The sequence below is a fragment of the Hyla sarda genome, chromosome 9, assembly GCF_029499605.1.
Source record: "Hyla sarda isolate aHylSar1 chromosome 9, aHylSar1.hap1, whole genome shotgun sequence".
In the NCBI taxonomy this organism is placed as follows: domain Eukaryota; kingdom Metazoa; phylum Chordata; class Amphibia; order Anura; family Hylidae; genus Hyla; species Hyla sarda.
The window spans coordinates 145,393,057-145,408,939 of NC_079197.1; the positions used below are offsets into that span (position 1 = coordinate 145,393,057).

At 43.3% G+C, this 15,883-nt stretch overlaps 1 protein-coding gene across 1 annotated transcript in view; it reads right to left on the reverse strand.

The window, feature by feature from the left end:
* The window catches only part of LOC130291935 (cytochrome P450 2G1-like), a 34,855-nt gene that overhangs the window by 2,535 nt on the left and 16,437 nt on the right, over window positions 1-15,883 (reverse strand). Inside the window, exons 6-8 of the mRNA XM_056541364.1 lie at window positions 13,866-14,007; window positions 11,658-11,845; window positions 9,255-9,396 (exon numbers count right to left, since the gene is read on the reverse strand). Coding sequence (XP_056397339.1) covers window positions 9,255-9,396; window positions 11,658-11,845; window positions 13,866-14,007 — 472 coding nt within the window. The remainder of the gene's footprint in view (window positions 1-9,254; window positions 9,397-11,657; window positions 11,846-13,865; window positions 14,008-15,883) is intronic.

Sequence of the window (15,883 nt, forward strand, 5' to 3'; positions counted from 1 at the left end):
ATCCTGCCGATGGATGATGGGGGTGATACTGCCAGGGGGGATGGCCAGTAGCACCCTCATCATCCTTCAGCAACACCCCCCCCCCAGTAGTAGCACCCCGATCATCCACTAGCAACACCACCAATACCCCCCTCCCGTGGTAATAGCATCAGCTAACAGATGTTGAGGGGTGTTACTGCGGTTGTGGTATTATATTCAGAGGGTGCACTGTATAGCAACGTTATATTCAGAGGGCGCAGTTTGTGGTAGTGTTATATTCAGAGGGCGCAGTGGGTGGTAGTATTATATTCAGAGGGCGCAGTTTGTGGTAGTATTATTAGAGATGAGCGAACTTACAGTAAATTCGATTCGTCACGAACTTGTCGGCTCAGCAGTTGATGACTTATCCTGCGTAAATTAGTTCAGCCTCCAGGTGCTCCGGTTGGCTGGAAAAGGTGGATACATTCATAAGAAAGATTCTCCTAGGACAATATCCACCTTTTCCAGCCCACGGGAGCACCTGAAAGCTGAACTAATTTATGCAGGAAAAGCCATCAACTGCCGAGCCGAGAAGTTTGTGACGAGTTGAATTCACTGTAGTTTGCTCATCTCTAAGTATTATATTCAGAGGGCGCAGTGGGTGGTAGTAATATATTCAGAGTGCACAGTATGTGTTGGTATTATATTCAGGGGTACAGTATGTGGCAGATTTATATTCAGAGGGTACAGTATGTGATGGTATTATATTCAGAATGTACAGTGTGTGGTAGTATTATATTCAGAGGGTACAGTATGTGGCAGATTTATATTCAGAGGGTACAGTGTGTGACGGTATATTCAGAGGGTACAGTATGTGGCAGATTTATATTCAGAGGGCGCAGTGGGTGGTAGTATTATATTCAGGGGTACAGTGTGTGGCGGTATTATATTCAGGGGTACAGTATGTGGCAGATTTATATTCAGAGTGTACAGTATGTGTTGGTATATTCAGAATGTACAGTATGCGGTAGTATTATTTTCAGTGGGTACGGTGTATGGAAGGTTTATAATCAAAGAGTATAGTGTATAGTAGTATTATATTTAGAGGATACAGTGTCTGTCAGGTTTATAATAATAATTGTTTTCATATAGAGGATGAGAATGCGCTGACATAGTGAGGAGACGTCTGGGCGTCACATTCTACAGACAGAAGTTTTAGCTGGACCAGGCGGTATGTACCATCTGAATTAGATAATGGAAGACTATAGAGAAGACGTCACTGATATCATTGTGTATTCTCCTCTCTGTGTCCTATCAGAGCTGTAGTCGCTTGTCAGTTCTACAGTTATGGTCAGTGAAACTACAACTCCCAGCATAACCTCACCACTGCATAAAGGGGTACTCTACTGGAAAACATTTTTTTTAATCAACTGGTGCTACAAAGTTAAACAGATTTGTAAATTACTTCTATTTAAAAATCTTAATCCTTCCAGTACTTATTAGCTGCTGTATAAGCGATTCACAGGAAGTTATTTTCTTTTTTAATTTCTTTTCTGTCTGACCACAGTGCTCTGTGCTGACACCTCTGTCCATGTCAAGAACTGTCCATAGTAGGAGCAAATCCCCATAGCAAACCTATCCTGCTCTGGACAGTTCCTGACATGGACAGAGGTGTCAGCGAATAACACTGTGGTCAGATTGGAAAGAACTACGCAACTTCCTGTGGAGCATACACCAGCTTATAAGTACTGTAAGTATTAAGATTTTAAATAGAAGTAATTAAAAAATCTGTTTAACTTTCTGGCACCAGTTGATATAAAAGTAAATGTTTTCCAGTGGAGTACCCCTTTAAGTAATTCTGGGAGCTGTATATTTAAATGGTGAAAACTTCTTTAACACTTTCCCATTCTGTGGCAACTGGTATATCTGAGTATTATACTGGAAATTCTCACAATGCGCTACAACAGTGGTGTCTGTCACAACAGGCTAAAAACTTTCTGGGGGGAGGGGGTAGGTATGGGGGTGACACCATTTTCTACCGCACCGGGTGACACCAACCCTAGCAACGCCACTGCTTATAAGGAATATGGATATTCCAAATAAATTATGATTTATTATGATTCACATATACAATATATCTACTTTATGTTTGCATCATAAAATTGACAAGTTTTTACTTTTGGAAGACATCAGGGGGCTTCAAAGTTCAGCAGCAATTTTCCAATTTTTCGCAAAATTTTCAAAATCAGAATTTTTCAGGGACCAGTTCAGGTTTGAAGTGGATTTGAAGGGTCTTCTGGTTAGAAATACCCGATAAATGACCCCATTATAAAAACTGCACCCCTCAAAGTATTCAAAATGACATTCAGTTAGTGTGTTAACCCTTTAGGTGTTTCACAGGAATAGCAGCAAAGTGAAGGAGAAAATTCAAAATCTTCATTTTTTACACTGGCATGTTCTTGTAGACCCAGTTTTTGAATTTTTACAAGGGTTAAAAGGAAAAAAATCCTCTCAAAATTTGTAACCCAATTTCTCTCGAGTAAGAAAATACCTCATATGTGTATGTCAAGTGTTCGGCGGGCGCAGTAGAGGGCTCAGAAGCGAAGGAGCAACAATGGGATTTAGGAGAGTGAGTTTTTCTGAAATGGTTTTTGGGGGGCATGTCCCATTTAGGAAGCCCCTATGGTGCCAGGACAGCAAAAAAAAAACACATCGCACACTATTATGGAAACGACACCCCTCAAGGAACGTAACAAGGGGTACGGTGAGCCTTAACACCCCACAGGTGTTTGACAACTTTTTGTTAAAGTCGGATGTGTAAATGAAAAATAAATATTTTTCCACTAAAATGCTGGTTTTTCCCCAAATTTTACTTTTTTACAAAGGGTAATAGGAGAAAATGCCCCCCAAAATTTGTAACCCCATTTCTTCTGAGTATGGAAATACCCCATATGTGGACGTCAAGTGCTCTGCGAGCGAACTACAATGCTCAGAAGAGAAGGAGCACCATTGAGCTTTTAGAGAGATAATTTTTTGGAATGGAAGTCGGGGGCCATGTGCATTTACAAAGCCCCCGGTGGTGCCAGAACAGTGGACCCCCCCACATGTGACCCACATGTGACCATTTTGGAAACTACACCCCTCACGGAATGTAATAAGGGGTGCAGTGAGCATTTACACCCCACTGGCGTTTGACAGATCTTTGGAACAGTGGGCTGTGCAAACAAAAAAATTTAATTTTTCATTTTCACGTACCACTGTTCCAAAAATCTGTCAGACCCCTGTGGGGCGTAAATGCTCACTGTACCCCTTATTACATTCCGTGAGGGGTGTAGTTTCCAAAATGGGGTCACATGTGGGTATTTATTATTTTGCATTTATGTCAGAACCGCTGTAAAATCAGCCACCCCTGTGCAAATCACCAATTTAGGCCTCAAATGTACATGGTGCGCTCTCACTCCTGAGCCTTGTTGTGCGCCCGCAGAGCATTTTACACCCATATATGGGGTATGTCCGTACTCAGGAGAAATTGCGTTACAAATTTTGGGGGTCTTTTTTTCCTTTTACCTCTTGTGAAAATAAAAAGTAAAGGGCAACACCAGCATCTTAGTGTAAATTTTTTTTTTTTTTTACACTAACAGGCTGGTGTAGACCCCAACTTTTCCTTTTCATAAGGGGTAAAAGGAGAAAAAAAAAATTTGTAGTGCAATTTCTCCCGAGTACGGAAATACCCCATATGTGGCCCTAAACTGGAGGCACACTGGTTGGAAAACCTTCAGTTAGGTTCTGTTACCTAACTCAGTATTTTCCAACCAGTGAGCATCCAGCTGTTGCAAAACTACAACTCCCAGCATGCACGGTCTGTCAGTACATGCTGGGAGTTGTAGTTTTGCAACAGCTGGAGGCACACTGGTTGGAAAACCTTCAGTTAGGTTCTGTTACCTAACTCAGTATTTTCCAACCAGTGAGCCTCCAGCTGTTGCAAAACTACAACTCCCAGCATGCACGGTCTGTCAGTACATGCTGGGAGTTGTAGTTTTGAAACAGCTGGAGGCACACTGGTTGGAAAATACTGAGTTGGGTTCTGTTACCTAACTCAGTATTTTCCAACCAGTGTGCCTCCAGCTGTTGCAAAACTACAATTCCCAGCATGTCTGATCACAGAAGGGCATGCTGGGAGATGTAGTCATGCAACAGCTGGAGGTACGCAACTACAACTCCCAGCATGCCGAGACAGCTGTTTGCTGTGTGGGCATGCTGGAATTTGTAGTTTTGCAACATCTGGAGTGCTACAATTTAGAGACCACTGAACAGTGATCTCCAAACTGTGGACCTCCAGATGTTGCAAAACTACAACTCCCAGCATGCCCAGTGATCTCTGCACAGTGATCTCTATACTGCCCTCTAGATCTTGCAAAACTACAACTCCCAGCATGCCCACACAGCTGTTTGCTGTCTGGGCATGCTGGGAGTTGTAGTTTTGCAACATCTGGAGGGCTACAGTCTAGAGACCACTATAGTGGTCTCAGACTGTAGCCTTCTAGATGTTGCTATGCAATTACTCACCAGCTTCCGTCGCATCCGGGAGCCGTCCTCTTCTGCCGCACGCCGCTGCAGATCTCTGTCGCCGCTGCCGATCCCCGTCGCTCCGCTGCCTCCGGAGGGGTAAGTGGACTCCGGCGCCGCTCCTCTTCATTTTCCCCATTCTGCCCCGCCTATTGTGGGAGGGCAGGACGGGGAAAACGAAAGTAAACCCCTCCGCCCCAGATCTGCTATTGGTGGTCGCGTCTAGACCACCAATAGCAGAGATAGGAGGGGTGGCACCCCTGCCACCTCACTCCTATCGCTTTAGGGGGATCGCGGGTGTCTTAGACACCCGCGATCCCCCTTCTATTCCGGGTCACCGGGTCACCATAGACCCGTAATGACCCAGAATCGGCGCAAATCGCAAGTGTGAATTCACTTGCGATTTGCGCCGATCGCCGACATGGGGGGGTCTAATATCAGCAGTCACCCCGGCCCGGTCCCCGCCCGGCGTACGGCGGGGGCCGAAATTCCCACGGGCGTATGGATACGCCCTTCGTCCTTAAGTACCAGGACGCAAGGGCGTATGCATACGCCCTTCGTCCCCAACAGGTTAAAGGGGTTATCCAGGGGAAAAAACTTTTTTTTATATATCAACTGGCTCCAGAAAGTTAAACAGATATGTAAATGTCTTTTATTAAAAAATCTTAATCCTTTCAGTACTTATGAGCTGATGAAGTTGAGTTGTTTTTTTCTGTCTAAGTGCTCTCTGATGACGTGTGTCTCGGGAAGCGCCCAGTTTAGAAGCAAATCCCCATAGCAAACCTCTTCTACTCTGTGCAGTTCCTGAGACAAGCAGAGATGTCAGCAGAGAGCACTGTTGCCAGACAGAAAACAACAACTCAACTTCATCAGCTCATAAGTACTGAAAGGATTAATATTTTTGAATAGAAGTAATTTACAAATCTGGTTAACTTTCTGGAGCCAGTTGATATTAAAAAAAAAAGTTTTTTCCCGGAATACCCCTTTAAGTCCTTTTCCATGTCAGCCGTCCCAAGTGCTCTCCCAATTATTATATAATCCCAGCCCGGATTCCCCCCACCCCCATGTGCATTACCTTACATTTATCTGTGTTGACCCTCATCTTAGGGGACGCAGTTTGGAACCACTGGTATAGGCGAATATTTTTATCCACCTTTCTTTTGTACGGTGCTACTGTGTACGTGAGTCAAATTTTATTTTGCACGGTAGTTTATATATATATATTTTGCGTAGGTAACACTTCATGAAATTTCACTTCAGGACACCATTTTCCATGGGTTACTCCGTACACTAAATTATGCCACGTTTTATCCCTTGGAGAAACATATGCAACTTTTCTACACACACCAAAAAAGCCAAGCGTTGTCTAGTCTGCGACTTTTATGGAAATGTTTGCTTTAAAATATGTAACAATTGTAAAAAAAAAATAAAAAAAAGGCATATAATTAATCAGTTACCACTGCAACCTGAAACGAAAACCTGACTTCAGTAGAGCGCATTTCCCAAAGGTGAGTCCTTCGAATTTTTTTTTTAGACATTTCCCATTATTCCCGTAAAAAAAAAAAACCATGTAAACACAGTTATAAATCCCACCCCCCAATATAAAATATACACAAACAGATATATATATATATATATATATATGTATATATATACACACACAAACATAATAGACCATAGTTATTGTGTACCAAAGCATGTAATCCATTATATTGCACCACCTATAGCAGTGGTCTTCAACCTGCGGACCTCCAGATGTTGCAAAACTACAACTCCCAGCATGCCCGGACAGCCGTTGGCTGTCCGGGCATGCTGGGAGTTGTAGTTTTGCAACATCTGGAGGTCCGCAGGTTGAAGACCACTGACCTTTAGGCAGTGTTTAGAAAACAAAACACCATGTTTTCTGGCGCTGTTCTCTAGGTGGAAAGTCAGGCTAAGAATTGTAACTTTGCAATCCTGTGCAAAAGTGACTTATTACTTGCCGATGCAGAACAAATCACACTATCACCATTGGGACCTATAAGAAGTAACCTCTGAGTCAGACACTGAGAGAAAAACAAGTCATTCATCTGTCACCGACACATGGAAGCAGCACCTCTCCCCTGCAGCACTCACAAGAGTAACCCTTTCAGTGGCTTCAGATTGGGAGCTGTTAAAGGGGTATTCCATGAAAAAAACTATATATTTTTTTTCATATCAACTGGCTCCAGAAAGTTAAACAGATTTGTAAATTACTGCTATTAAAAAATCTTAAAGAGTACCTATCACCATCTAAACTTTCCCTAATCCCCCTCCCCATCTGTCCCTGACTGTGACAAAGTCTATCCCTGCATTTATTTAGCGTTAAAAAACGCTAAAAATACTATGCTCTTCAGTAGTGCAGTTGTAAGCACAGAAAAGGGTAGGTTGTCATAGCAATGGCAAGTCCAGAGAGCAGTGCATATATAATTAGCCATGTGGAAAGTGGATAGAAGGGAGAGGAACATGAAAAAGAGAAGAGGGAATGTATCCTCTCTGTTTGCTCCCTGCTTGTGTACAGCTCAGTTCTCTCTATCTCTCTCTCTCCCTCCCTCCCTCCTGCTGACAGGCTGAGAGCTGCACTGAGCAGATTTCAGATGCACTCACTGAGTCCAAAATGCTTGCTGACAGGATTGCTAGGGAGACCCCTAGTGCAGAAGTTTTTTAAGTAAAAAAAAAAACATGAAAGGAGGGAATTTTTTTTAAATAAAAGCAATTAAAAAGTTGTTCAGTAGGGCTTTATCTTTAATATATAAAAAGTTTGTTTCATGAGAGGTACACTTTAATCCTACCAGTACTTATCAGCTGCTGAAGTTAAGTTGTTCTTTTCAGTCTGACCACAGGGCTCTCTGCTGACACCTCTGTCTGTCTCAGGAACTGTCCAGAGCAGGAGAGGTTTGCTATGGGGATTTGCTTCTACTCTGTACAGTTCCTGACATGGACAGAGGTGTCTGCAGAAAGCACTGTGGTCAGACAGAAAAGAACAACTCAACTTCAGCAGCTGATAAGTACTGGTAGGATTAAGATTTTTTTTAAATACAAGTTATTTACAAATCTGTTTAACTTTCTAGAGCCAGTTGATATGAAAAATATATTTTTTTTGTTTTTCATGGAATATCCCTTTAAGAACTGTTTTGTTGTAAAATCTGAAGTAACCAGGTAAAATTGTGTTGCACAACCTTCTTGCCTCCCTATGTCTGGTATCCTGCACCCGCAACACCAAGGGCACCCCTAATTCCACCACCTGAACACAGTAAACTGAGAGGAGCCTCGAGGATCTTTCCCTGGCAGTACTACAAGTACCAGCAACGCACCCCTGGTACACTATTAATGTTTACATGTTGCCGGTCTGTTACAGAGTTTTCTATTTACCGTCCAAATAAATTATACACCGTTAGCAGCAATGAACATGTTGAACAAACAACCCCATTCACATGTATTGGAGGGATTTTCAGTTGTAGAAATTTTGCAGAAAATTGTTTCTATATTTTCTATTTCATCTCTAAATAAAAGTGTAGTGGGGGAAATTATTGTTTCTCACTGGATTGGTATATCATTCTGTAACAGCTGCTGGCTGGGTGAGGTAGGTAAGGAAGTTTATGTATATAAAACCCTATTAAAACATGTACAAAAACTCTCAGGCTGAAGGCCCCTCTCTCACCTTTTTTGCATGACTGGTTAATGGATTATTTGTAGTGGGATTAAGGGTTTACCGTATATACTCGAGTATAAGCCGACCCGAATATAAGCCGAGGCCTCTAATTTCACCCCGAAAACCCAGGAAAAGTTATTGACTCGACTATAAGCCTAGGGTGGGAAATACATCATCCCCCCATGTCATCATCCCCCCCTGTCATTAACACCCTCATCATCATCACCCTGTCATTTTCACCCCGTCATCATCACCCTGTCATCACCCCCCCCCCCATTCATCATCACCCCCTCTCAATCCCTTCATCAGTGGTCTTCAACCTGTGGACCTCCAGATGTTTCAAATCTACAATTCCCAGCATGCCCGGACAGCCGATGGCTGGGAGTTGTAGTTTTGAAACATCTGGAGGTCCGCAGGTTTAAGACCACTGCGGCCTTCATCATCATCCAGGCACCCCCTTTAGTTTTCTACTCACCTCCCCTTGGTGGGAAGGAAGGGTGAGCTGGTCCGGTCCATCTATGCTGCAGGGACCATCCGGTGGGAAGGGTTAGTCGTTCCGGGTTGTTCCGGGTTAGTCGTTCTGCGCACGGAACGTCCCTGTGCATCATCATCAAAGCAACGTCACTAGTTCGGGGTCGGGCCCAGAGTGGATAAGAGGGCCACCCGGAACGGCTAACCCTCCCCACCGGACGGTCCCTGCAGCATAGATGGCCCGGACCAGCTCACCCTTCCTTCCCACCGAGGGGAGGTGAGTAGAAACTAAAGGGGGGTCTGGATGATGACGAAGGCCGCAGTGGTCTTCAACCTGCGGACCTCCAGATGTTTCAAAGCTACATCTCGCAGCATGCCCGGACAGCCATCGGCTGTCCGGGCATGCTGCAAGTTGTAGTTTTGCAACATCTGGAGGTCCGCAGGTTGAAGACCACTGAAAGGGATTGACAGGCGGAGAGTATAAGCCGAGGGTGGCGTTTTCAGCACAAAAACTCGGCTTATATTCGAGTATATACGGTAATATTAATGTATTTTATACTCTGTTTTGTTAGGAATGATAAAATCATACCTGTGGAGAATGGCATAAATGCGTCACTTTTCTTAAAGCTTCCAGACTCGTCTAGGAAATGCCCGGGGTTGAATTGCTCTGGGGTGGTGAACTGGCTGGGGTCTCGCAGAACGGTACACAACAGAGGATAAACGTCTGTGCCCTGTATCAGAGAATAAAAAAATCCATAGGAGTTATACTGGACTTTTATAACCTGTTGTTCTAATGTTGATAACAAATAACTTTAGTGAAGAATGAGGGTATGTTCTCACACACATACTTGAAAATTCCGGCAGGCACTATCGCTCGGAAACGTGCTGTCTCTTAGACGGCAATGCATTCCCGAGCGAAATTGGCAGAAAGAATTGATTTGTCTATTGGGATTCTCGCAGCAGAAACATTTGCAGTGGTAATTCCAATGTGTGCACAGTGCAGCAGTCCCATTGTGTCTTAAAATGTTTAGTATGGAACATTCGTGGTATATGTGCTTTATTTGATGCGATTCATAGACATATGCCAGCTATTGTTTCCCTGGTTGAGACCCATAATGGACTAGATAAAAATATATTGAGAAAAAGATGGACAGCTCAGGAATATCATTCAAGGTACTTTAACTACTCAGTAGGTGTATCTGTGTATGCTCACCAAAAGACTCTGTTTATAGTCTCCATTAAAGGGGTACTCCACCCCTAGATAAGATGTCTGATCGCGGGGGTCCCGCTGCTGGGGACCTCTGCAATATAGCATGCAGCACCCACCTGTATCTGCTTCCGGCAGCGCTGGAGGTTCTGACTCCCGACCACGAGAACGGAAGATCATAACGTCACGACTCCGCCCCCGTGTGGGGCACGACTCCTGCCCCCTCAATGCAAGTCTATGGGAGGGGGCGTGGCAGCTGTCACGTCCCCTCCCATAGGCTTGCATTGAGGGGGCGGAGTGTGACATCACACGGGGCGGAGCCGTGACGTCACAATGCTCCGGCCCCGGGACCAACAGTAATCAGACCCGGAGCGAACATGTTCAGGGGACTGATTTTAACGGGGTGCGGCGTGCAAGATCACGGGGGTCCCCAGCGGCGGGACCCCCGCGATCAGGCATCTTATCCCCTATCCTTTTGGATAGGGGATAAGATGTCTAAGCGCCGGAGTACCCCTTTAATAAGGTAGACAGGTATGGGAGATTTGCCTCTCTTTATGGTGAATGGTGTGACAGGGCAGTAATCCTGGCATTTGGCTATATCAGCCATGGAGGAGTTTTAATCCAAGTTTAATCCAGTTCTCCCGTTTTAGTTCGTCATATGAAGCCACCTCTAGAATTGATTTGTGCTTATGTGAAAGTGGGTATTTAAAGTATATCAAAAGTATAGTATATCAAGCAAAATCTATCTCAGATCACTGTCCCTTGATGGTGGAGCTGACCGGATAATAGGGGAAAATGCATACATTTCAAATGAAATCCCCATTGGATAAATCTAGTTGGGGACAAAGAATGGTTTATTAAAGAACTAGAAACATTCTAGGAAATAAATATAAATTCAACCAACTATTTAAATTTGTGGGATACAATGAGGGCAGTAGTACAGGGTCTTTATAAACAGAGAATCTCGAGGGGAAAAAAAGAATTCGAAGCCACAGAAAGTAAATGACGTAACAAAGCTCTTGGGCAAGAACTTAAAGGGGTACTCCGCCCCTAGACATCTTATCCCCTATCCCCACATATAAAATCAGAATTGGGTCCTTTTGACAGAGAAGTAAGAACAGCAATATTTGTGCTGGCATTATGGCCAGGTAGACACTATGTCAACTATGTGTTTACCCAACTTGGTCCATTAAAAGAAACTAAACAGAGTATATCTGAAATTGAGAAGTGAACTGTGTGGGGGGGGGGGGGGGTGGAAGCCTTTTTTCACTGCTGGATGACCAGGACTTAGTTGGAGAGTTCACCATAGTGTATATGTAAAATTCGGTGATAGGTGTCCTTTACAAATTGTCGGGCACGCAAAAGTTCTTGGTAAAGGCAGACCATTGGTTCCAGACCTTTGTATTGCCTTTTGGCATGGAGGGTAGGGGGTACAGGTCCTTCTTTAGGCTTACTTATTTACTTGACCTTAGACATCAATGTCAGGTTTCCTTAAAGGGGTACTCTGCTACTCAGCATTTTGAACAAACGTTGGAGCTGGCGCCGGGAGCTCTAGATGTCATAGCCCCACCCCATTATGACATCATGCCCCTGCCTCCTCAATGCAAATCTATGGGAGGGGGCGTGACATCCGTCACGCCCCCTCCCATAGACTTGCATTGAGGGGGCGGGGTGTGACGTCATGAGGGGGCAGGGCTATGATGTCACAAGCTCCCGGCGCCAGTTCCAGTGTTCGGAACAGTTTGGAAGCACTTGCGTTTTGTAAGAGGTTTGCACCTTACTTGCCTTTGGAATGGTGAATCCTCTCAATGTGGTGTCTTTGATGACAGTATGGGGAAGGTTCATTGGAATAACATCACTGAACCTCTGGATCTCATGGATGACAGCGTCCATATAGGGCATCTTGCTCCGATCCTCAATATTTGGACTTCGGTTGTGGCCAATCACTGAATCAATTTCTTTATGTAACTTTTCTAGAATAAGCAGAATGAACACTTTATGTGTATCTATCTGATGTGGTACCTGGCATGTATTTACAGTTTACATATCGATATATGAATATTTTTGGTAAATTTTTTGAGTTTTTAAAGGGCGCCTCTCATCAAATAAACTTTTGATATATTTTAGATTAACCCCTTAAGGACTCAGGGTTTTTCAGTTTTTGCACTTTCGTTTTTTCCCTCCTTACCTTTTAAAAATCATAACCCTTTCAATTTTCCACCTAAAAATCCATATTATGGTTTATTTTTGGCGTCGCCAATTCTACTTTGCAGTGACATTAGTCATTTTACCCAAAAATGCACGGCGAAACGGAAAAAAAATCATTGTGCGACAAAATCGAAAAAAAAACGCCATTTTGTAAATTTTGGGGGCTTCCGTTTCTACGCAGTGCATATTTCGGTAAAAATTACACCTTATCATTATTCTGTAGGTCCATACGGTTAAAATGATACCCTACTTATATAGGTTTGATTTTGTCGCACTTCTGGAAAAAATCATAACTACATGCATGAAAATTTATACATTTAAAAATGTCATCTTCTGACCCCTATAACTTTATTTTTCCACGTACAGGGCGGTATGAGGACTCATTTTTTGCGCCGTGATCTGAAGTTTTTATCGGTATGATTTTTGTTTTGATCGGACTTTTTGATCACTTTTTATTCATTTTTAATGGTATAAAAAGTAACCAAAATACGCTTTTTTGTAATTTGGAATTTTTTCGCGCGTACGCCATTGACCGTACAGCTTAATTAATGATATATTTTTATAGTTTTAGTTTTTTTTACACTGTTTTATTTTTTTTATGGGAAAAGGGGGGTGATTCAAACTTTTATTAGGGAAGGGGTTAAATGACCTTTATTAACACTTTTTTAAAAAAAAATTTTTGCAGTGTTATAGGTCCCATAGGGACCTATAACACTGCACACACTGATCTCTTATGCTCCCATAGGGACCTATAACACTGCACACACTGATCTCCTATGCTGATCACTGGCGTGTATTAACACGCCTGTGATCAGCATTATCGGCGCTTGACTGCTCCTGCCTGGATCTCAGGCACGGAGCAGTCATTTGCTGATCGGACACCGGGGAGGCAGGTAAGGGCCCTCCCGGTGTCCGGTCAGCTGTTCGGGACGCCGCGATTTCACCGCGGCGGTCCCGAACAGCCCGACTGAGCAGCCGGGTCACTTTCAGTTTCACTTTAGAAGCGGCGGTCAGCTTTGACCGCCGCTTCTAAAGGGTTAATACCGCACATCGCCGCGATCGGCGATGTGTGGTATTAGCTGCGGGTCCCGGCCGTTGATTAGCGTCGGGACCGACTCGATATGATGCGGGATCGCGGCGCGATCCCGCTTCAAATGGCGGGAGCCGGCGCAGGACGTAAATATACGTCCTGCGTCGTTAAGGGGTTAATGAATGTTGAATAACTTTCCAATAGCATGTTATTGAAAAATATGCTTCTTTCTATTGTATTTTTCCCGATCAGTCCTGTCAGCAAGCATTTCTGACTCATGCTGGAGTCCTAAACACTCAGAGCTGCCAGCCTGCTTTGTTCACAGCCAAACAGACTGTGAACAAAGCAGGCTGGCAGCTCTGAGTGTTCTCCTTTGTGAACAAAGCAGACTGGCAGCTCGCAGTGTTTAGGACTCCAGCATGAGTCTGAAATGCTTGCTGCCAGGACTGGTAGGGAGACCCCTAGTGGTCATTTCTTCAAAGTGGAAAATTAAATAGAAAGAAGCATATTTTTTTAATAACATGCAATTGTAAAGTTATTCTGCATACATTAATCTATAATATATCAAAAGTTTTTTTGATGAGAGGTACCCTTTAAGCTCAGTCATACTAGGCCAGGGTCAAAAGAGTTTACTTGTTAATAATAAGTTAATTATTGTCCATACGAATAAGTCAGATTTACTTAAGAGGCCATTCGAGTTTACAGGGGTTAGATCGGTTGTACAATACAGGCTCATGTTTACTCCCTCTATTAACCTTGTATCTCAGGGTACTTCAAGAGGATGAGGAATCCATGTCGTAATGTGGAACTGACGGTCTCTGTTCCAGCGAAGAACAAGTTCAGGACGGTCATCAGGAGATTTCGTATGTTGTACTCGGACGTGGGGTTTTCATTATCCTGTAATGTTATATATGAAAGATCTGTCATAATTCTGGATATACTGTAAGACTTTGGAGCCTTTGTAATTTTGAAACGATTTGTTGTGGATTTGGGATTGGGAGTGTGTGAAAACAATTTTTGGAAATGCCGCCAGGTGCTGCTAGTCATAAGTAGTGTTGAGCGGCATAGGCCATATTCGAATTCGCGAATATTCGCGAATATATGGACGAATATTCGTCATATATTCGCGAATATTCGCGTTTTATTTGCGCATAAGCGAAAATTCGTGGATGCGAAAATTAACATGCAAAATTAGCATAGGCGAAAATTCGCATATGCGAAAATTAGCATATGCAAATTTCCGCATATGCGAAAATACGCACAGTAGTATTAGAGCCTTCTTTACACCACACAAGCAGGAAGCAGAGAGGGATGATCACTGTGATGTGTACTGTGAAAAAAAAAAAATACTAATATTCGTAATTACGAATATATAGTGCTATATTCGCGAATATTTGCGAATTCGCGAATATGCGATATTCGCGAATAAAATTCGCATTGCGAATATTCGCGAGCAACACTAGTCATAAGACATAACTCAACTACCCAAATATCCGACCACTACAGTGGTCCTTCAAGTTACAATATTAATTGGTTCCAGGACGACCATTGTATGTTGAAACCATTGTATGTTGAGACCAGAACTCTATGGAAACCTGGTAATTGGTTCTAAAGGCACCAAAATGTCATCCAAAAATAGGAAAAAGTGAGGATTAAAGAAAAATAAGTAGATAACTAATACAGATGAAGCAAATCCTTATATATAAAAGTAAGAAATAGCTGCTGAAAGCTGTAATCACTGTCTATGCCAGTGTTTCCCAACCAGGGTGCCTCCAGCTGTTGCAAAACTACAACTCCCAGCATACCCGGACAGCCGTTGGCTGTCCGGGCATGCTGGGAGTTGTAGTTTTGCAACAGCTGGAGGCACCCTGGTTGGGAAACAATGGTTTATTTAGAGGACAGAAGCTTCTTCAGGGTCCTACAGTATGGATCCAAATGGAGCCGCCCTTACTTGGTGTCCAAAGGAGCAGCTAACCCTGGCACAGGTAAAGAGTACAGAACTTGTATTTCCTCCCTGTACTGTAGGGGGCGCTATCAGACACCAGTCAGTGCATACACTTCAGTAATAGAGGTGATTTACCAGTAAAATGCCCATTCTGATTGGTCAGTTCCTGCAGTTGTGACATGTCTCACAGATCTGGACTGTCCATAACATTGTATGTTGAGTCTGGTTTCAAGTTACAATGGTCCAGAAATGACCATTGTATGTTGAAACTATTGTATGTTGAGGCCATTGTAAGTTGAGGGATCACTGTACTGATTGGGCCCAGTCCTGATACATTATTTATTACTTTGAGGGCTAAGGGCTCGATGGATGGCTGACTGGGTAAGATGCCACAAATAAGGGGTTTTGTTGTCTTAGTTTATTATGGTGTTTGCTTCTCAGCTCTAAATATATAATTTGGGGGCTAGTCTGAAACATATTTCCGAGCGAATCTGTTCCACCACATACTTTGTTTTGCTTTTCCTAATATAGATCGTTATAGTATGTATAGTTGTATCTAGGCTTTTCTCTAGGCTTCAGCACTGCCATATACTGTGCCCCCTAAATATAACACCACCATACACTGTGCCCCCTAAATATAACACCACCATACACTGTGCCCCCTAAATATAACACCACCATACACTGTGCCCCCTAAATATAACACCACCATACACTGTGCCCCCTAAATATAACACCACCATACACTGTGCCCCCTAAATATAACACCACCATAGACTGTGCCCCCTAAATATAACACCACCATACACTGTGCCCCCTAAATATAAC